General features: G+C 62.5%; 1 protein-coding gene across 2 annotated transcripts in view; it reads right to left on the reverse strand.

The window, feature by feature from the left end:
* Positions 1–120: 120 nt before the first annotated feature.
* SHKBP1 (SH3KBP1 binding protein 1) overlaps positions 121–5,856 on the reverse strand; it is an 11,349-nt gene continuing 5,613 nt past the window's right edge. Inside the window, exons 10-18 of one of the 2 annotated variants that reach the window (XM_015407660.1) lie at positions 4,815–4,930; positions 4,436–4,523; positions 4,168–4,284; positions 3,701–3,871; positions 2,992–3,147; positions 2,801–2,897; positions 2,287–2,465; positions 1,255–1,390; positions 121–988 (exon numbers count right to left, since the gene is read on the reverse strand). In XM_015407660.1, coding sequence (XP_015263146.1) covers positions 631–988; positions 1,255–1,390; positions 2,287–2,465; positions 2,801–2,897; positions 2,992–3,147; positions 3,701–3,871; positions 4,168–4,284; positions 4,436–4,523; positions 4,815–4,930 — 1,418 coding nt within the window. In that variant the 3' untranslated portion in view covers positions 121–630. Of the gene's footprint in view, positions 992–1,254; positions 1,391–2,286; positions 2,466–2,800; positions 2,898–2,991; positions 3,148–3,700; positions 3,872–4,167; positions 4,285–4,435; positions 4,524–4,814; positions 4,931–5,856 lie in introns of both variants that reach the window. The other variant, XM_015407659.1, reaches the window with a different exon arrangement.

A 5,856-nucleotide genomic window follows, 5' to 3' on the forward strand; every position in this document is an offset into this window, starting at 1 on the left:
CCCCCCGGCCCTCCATCAGCGGGTGTGGAGCCACCAGCCTCTTCCCTGCTCACGGGGAAGCTTCCTGGCCCCAGGTGCCCTCAGCCCACCGACAGTCTCCCCCAAAGACTCCAGAAGACATCAAGGGGGGAGGGGGGGGCGACCCTCCAAGTCTGTTTATTGCTACAAAAAGAAGAACGGTTTAACAGTGGACTGGTCTTGCTCACAGGTAGCTTTGGCTTCTGAAAAGGAGTCCCCCCCCCCCCGAGGGGGAGGGGAGTCTCTGCAGCAACAGGGATCCCTCGTGGGGTGTGAGAACTCTTGTGAAAAGTCCTTCCCTGGGAGAAATGCACACAGCCCCCCCCCCCCGGGAGGGGGGGCAAGAACCCTGAGTGGTTTGGCGGTTGGGGGGGGGTTGGGAGCTTGGAGAAGGCGCACAGGCTGCTGAGAGAGCACACAGAACACCGCGTGGCTGTCGGGAAGGGGTGGTGGTGCTGTCTTGGTAAGGCAGGAGAGGCACAGGGAGCTGGAGAGGCACAGGGAGCTGGAGAGTTCTGCACACAGACCCCGCCCGCAGGAGGACCAGAGATGCGGAGGTGCCCCAGGGGACCTGAGCAGGCAGCAGACGCCCTCAGCACTGCAGGTGGCAGGTCAGAAAGAGGTTTCGCTGAGCGGCCGCCTGGGTGTGGCCAGCGGGAAGGCCGGCTCTGTTGAGGCAGGGCCACCACTGGCCGGTCTTTGGTCTCCGACACCCGCGGGGTACCCGCTGGGCCTGGCCCTGGCCCCCGTCTCCCGGGAGCGGCTGGCCCAACGGCCCTCCGGCTGGGCGAGCTCAGAGGAGCGGGCGAGCTCCTGGCAACGCTCGACAAAGTTCCCACCCACGCGCCACCGGTCCACGCCTGCCGGTTGGTTGCGGGCGCCGGGGACAGACTGGGTTGAGCGGCAGGAGAGGGCCGGGGATGCCGGGGCCGGCTTCTCTTGGGCCCCACCGGCTCCTGGCAACGGGAGGCTGCTGGAGAAAGGGGGGGGGACCGTTAGCGCTGCAAAGGGGATGGGGGACAGCCCCTCCCTCCCTCCCTCCCTCCCTCCCTCCCAGTGGGGCCCCGCAGGACCAGCAGGGTCCCAAACCCCGCCCGCCCCCCCTCCCGCCCTCCGTCCGGGTACAGCCACACGAGCTCTGCCCAACCCGTCCCCCTTTTCAAGAGGCAGAAATCCCCCAGGCCACCTCTTCCCTACCCCACCCCACCCCGCCCACCGGTGTCGGTGTCCACCTACCTGGGGGGGCTGGCCGCGCAGGGGGTACCCGTGGGGGTGGCAGGCGTCACAGGGGGTGGCTCCGGGGTGTGGATGAGGGCCAGGTCAGAGTGGCCCAGTTCCAGCAGCAGCTCCTCCTCCGAGAGACCGCCGGCATCTGGGGGAAAGGGAGGCAAAGACAAAGGCCGAACACCTAATCTTGGTCTAACAGAAACACTTTGCACAGCGGCTTTGCGCAGATATTGCCAGGCTTTGGGAAGATGACACAAGACCTCCCATATCTGATTGGTTCCTAAAAGTTCAGGAATTCTGTATAATGGACAAATTAGCAGACTCCGTGTTACCAGGTGAATCTGAGCCTTACAAATCGAACTCTGTTAAAATCTGGCTTTCCAGTCCTTGAATATCTTGCCACTCAAAAGGAACCTGAACCTATTCTTGAAGCTATTGATGTTGTGGATTAGTTCGATTGACCTCTGTTGGTTCTAAATCAGCATATGTTACATCCTTCTTCCCGCGATGTAGTTTACTCTTGGTTATACTACTCTTACAATTGCTTATTTACGACCTATTGTTGATACTAAAGGTAAAGGTTCCCTTGCTCAAAAGCCAGTCGAATCCGACTCTAGGGTTGCAGTGCTCATCTCCGTTTCAAAGCCAAAGAGCCAGCGCTGTCCGAAGACGTTTCCGTGATCATGTGGCTGGCATGACTAAACACCAAGGCGCACGGAACGCTGTTACCTTCCTAACGAAGTGGTACCTATTTGTCTACTTGCAATTTCTTGCTTTCGAACTGCTAGGTTGGCAGGAGCTGGAACTAGAGACGGGAGCTCACTCCGTCATGCGGCGCACTCGGGTCTCAAACTGCTGAACGAACGACCTTCCACAGCCTGCAGTTCAGCATCTTAACCACTTGTTAAACCTGAATCTATCTATTTCAATAAAGGCAGGCAGGATCAGGGATCCCTGGGGCAGCCGGTGACCACCCAGCCCCAGGGCTCCACCGGAGGGCCTGCCGCCCCCCCACCCCACCCCCCCGCCCCCAGCCAGTACCTGGCGCTCGCTCCAGCATCTCCATGGCCGTGGTCAGGTCCCACATCTGGACGCCGCCGTTGCTGTGGCCAGTGAAGACGTAGCGGCGTGGGCGAGATCCGATGCGGCTGGACCCCTCGCACTCCTGCACCATGAAGGCTGTGATGGGGGAGCCATCGACGGAGCAGACCTCGCAGATCCTGGGGGTGGGGGGGAGGGAGGTGCGAGATTGGCTCAGCCCCACCTCCAGTGGAGCCCTGGGGCTCCCCCTCCCCCTGATGGCTTCCCTCCAGCCCCGCCGTGGCTCCCAGCGCCACCTCCAGCTCGCTGCGCCTTTCCCTCCAACAGCGTCTCAGTGTTCCACGCAGCCAGGCCTCCACCCCCAAAGCACCCAGCAAACAGGACCAGAAACCCCCTGCATTGGATGGCAGAGGGGTCGGGTGCCGGCTGGAGGTGCCGGACGCTGGCTCCAGAGTGGCAGAGGAGCCACCCTTTCCTCCCCTTGTCCTTCCCCCCTCCCTGGCCACAGACTCACCTCCGGCCCGTGGAGGAGAGGCGCACGTACAGCTTGCTGGCGTCCGGCACCACCTTCTGGAGGAACACCTGCTGGTCATCTCGCTCACCAAAGGGGCCTGCAAGGGGCGGAGGGGGGCGAGGTCCAGCAACCGGCAGGACGGAGGCGAAGAAGAGGCCGCCCTGCAGCGCCCCCCGCCGCCCCCCACCTACCGATGTCCGTGCCGGCACTGCAGCCCCCTTGGCCATCCCCGGACTCCAGGGCCAAGATCTTGAAGGAGGCCAGCGGGGTGGAGCCGGGCTGCGTGGAGATCATCCCACGGAAGCGGGTCACTGTCCACGTGCGGACGTGGTTGTTGTCGGCACAGACTGCGGGGGTGGGAAGAGAGGCAATGAAGGCAATGGAGGGAAAGACACCCCCCCGCCCTCCCCCCTGCAGGCTCACAACCAACCCTCCCTCTGAGCTGTGGAGTCTTCTTGTAAGCAAAAATCCTACTTTGTGAGCTCTGGGCATTGAAGTTGTGAGCGAGCAATTTGGCGACTGCATAAAGTAGTTTGCTCTGGAGCGGTGTTCCCTCTAAGCTGAGTGAGTGTGAGCTAGCTCACAGGGTTTTAGCCTCTTGCTCACACATTTTTTGTCTCAGCTCAGGAAGGGATGGGGCTCCAGAGCAAACTGATTCATGCAGGAGCCAAACTGCTTGCTCACAACTGTAATGCCAGTAGCTCACAAAGTAGGATTTTTGCTCATAAGACTCCACAGCTTAGAGGGAGCATTGCTCTGGAGCCACATCCTTCCTGAGCTGAGACAAAAAAGTGTGAGCCAGAGGCTAAAAAACTGTGAGCTGGCTCACACTGACTCGGCTTGGAGGGAACACTGCGAGTCCCAGCCCCCCCCCCACAGCCTCTCTCAATCCCACCGTACCTGAGATCAGGTGCTTCTCGGACAGCATCACCTTTGTGACGGGACTACGATGGACAGCAAATGTCTGGAAGAGCTGGGGCCCCGAGCCCACCGTCTCTGGGTGCTGGACAATCACCCGGACCATCCCGGAGCTGGTGCCGTAGGCGATCTCGATCCAGTTGCCGCTGTTACCTGCGCCAGGAAGCACGGCCACACCTTGGAGCAGCCGGGGAGACTGCCGTCCGCTGCCGGGGTGTGTGTGTGTGTGTGGGAGAGCGCAGGAGAGGGCGGGAGCGAGATCGGGGGAGGAGTCCCGTTCCAGAAAGGGGGGGACAGGGAGCTAAGCCAGGCGGGAGGGCGGGGCTGGATCCTCAGGTCTAGGCAGCCCGGGGTGAGGGGTGGGGCGGAGACGGTGGCTCTGGACAGTTCAGCAAGCGGGAGGGGCAGGGGAGTCCAGAACGCGGCCGCGGCTTCCGGCGTTGCCTTACTGCTCTTGGGGGTGAGATAGACGCTCAAGGCGGTGACGGCATCCTCGGAGGGGTCGCGGTACAACTCTGTGACCAGCAGGTCGTTGTCCTTCATGCGCAGGGGGAACTTCTGCACGTCTGCACGGAGCGGGAGGACGAGGAAGAGCCAGGTGGGTGGGAGACAGGCCTGGAGCCTCGCCCTCCCCCTTCTGCCCCGGGGGGCCACCGGGCAGAGGCAGAAACCACCCGCCACCTCCCTGCCCGCCCAGACAGGGCGCCCCTCACTCACCCACGTAGTAGACGGAGCCGTTGCTGCAGCCCAGCAGCAAGAAGGACCCAGCCGCGTCATAACTGGTGATCGGGCTCACCTCCTGAGTCTGTGGGGCACGGAAGGGAGGCGGTCAGCCCTCGAGGTCAAGCGTAGCCAGCAGGAAGTCAGCGAGGCACCCCCGGGTGGGGTGGGGGGCTGGTGGAAGAGCCCCCAGGAAGCAGTGTGCCCGAAGGAGCTCCTCAAATGCCGGGCGAGAGATCTGGCTCGGGAAGGGACCGCTCTGCCACCCACCCAACATGGCGGGCAAAATGGATTCGCCCCAGCCGTGGACGGGTTCGTCTGCCCAGGGTGTGACGCCTCCTGAACGCCAGGGCCCCCGACTCCCACCCCTCCTCACCTGCCAGTGCTTGGTAACGGCGTTCCAGACACCAATCTTGCCCGTGTGGCTGGTGGCGATGAGCTGGCTGCCCACGAACAGGAGACCTTCCACAGGGACCCCCAAGCGGAACATACCTAGCGGGGGGAGGAAGAAAAGGAGGCCGGGGGGTGGGGGTGGGATTTGGGGGCCCTCCCTGCTCAGCCCCCACACCTCCAGACGGAAGGAGCCGAGTGCAGGTGCTGTAGCTCCCGGCCGGAGTCAGGCCGGTTCTCTAAAGGCCTGCGGACGGGCAGAATGGGACAGCAAGCGCTCAGTCCCTGGCTCAGCCTCCAGTATCTCCCCGGGCAGGGCCGCTCGAGTGCCCAACGGCCCGCACAGCCACTGGGAGGCCACTGAGAGGACATGGAGGAGAGGGCAGCTGGCTGCTGGGCTCTGCGGGCATCTCAAAGCCCGGAATGGTGCCCGGGGGGAGGGACCCTTCAAGACTTCTGTGTCATGCCCGCAGTGCAGCCCGACCCCGTAGACCCTGATCCTGGGGATTATGCACGTCTCAACGTCCGAGGGTGAGCTCCCTGCACCCCTTGAAGCACCAGGCCTAAGTCTTGCGGAGGATGAGCAACAGCTCCCAGGAGAGTTTACACCTGGAGCCGCGCCGGCAGAGCCAAACACGAGCACCACACCTCCTGATTCCCCCCCCACCGGTGGCTCGTTTGCACGATCAGGGGCGGCGGGACATGGCAACCCGGCATAAGGAGGCGCGCATGTGAGGTCGCCATCCTCTAAGCCCAGAGTACTGACCGGAGCCAGGACCCTGTTAGCGTCCGGTAATTGGCTAACAAGCGGAACGGGCTTTTTAGGCGGCTCTCTCAGATTCCCAACTCGTGCTGGCAACTAATCGCATAGACAAAACGCCGCACCCCAGATCCTGTGTTACTGTCTCCTGGTTTTCTCTCAGACTTCCCGGCTCCTGACTTTGGCTTGTGTGACGTTGTTTCCCCGACTTCGGACTATGTACCCTGACTTTGACAAAAGGCTTCTGAACTCTGCTTGCAATCTCCGG

The sequence above is a fragment of the Gekko japonicus genome, unplaced genomic scaffold (assembly GCF_001447785.1).
Source record: "Gekko japonicus isolate JY-2015 unplaced genomic scaffold, Gekko_japonicus_V1.1 scaffold1471, whole genome shotgun sequence".
NCBI lineage: Eukaryota > Metazoa > Chordata > Lepidosauria > Squamata > Gekkonidae > Gekko > Gekko japonicus.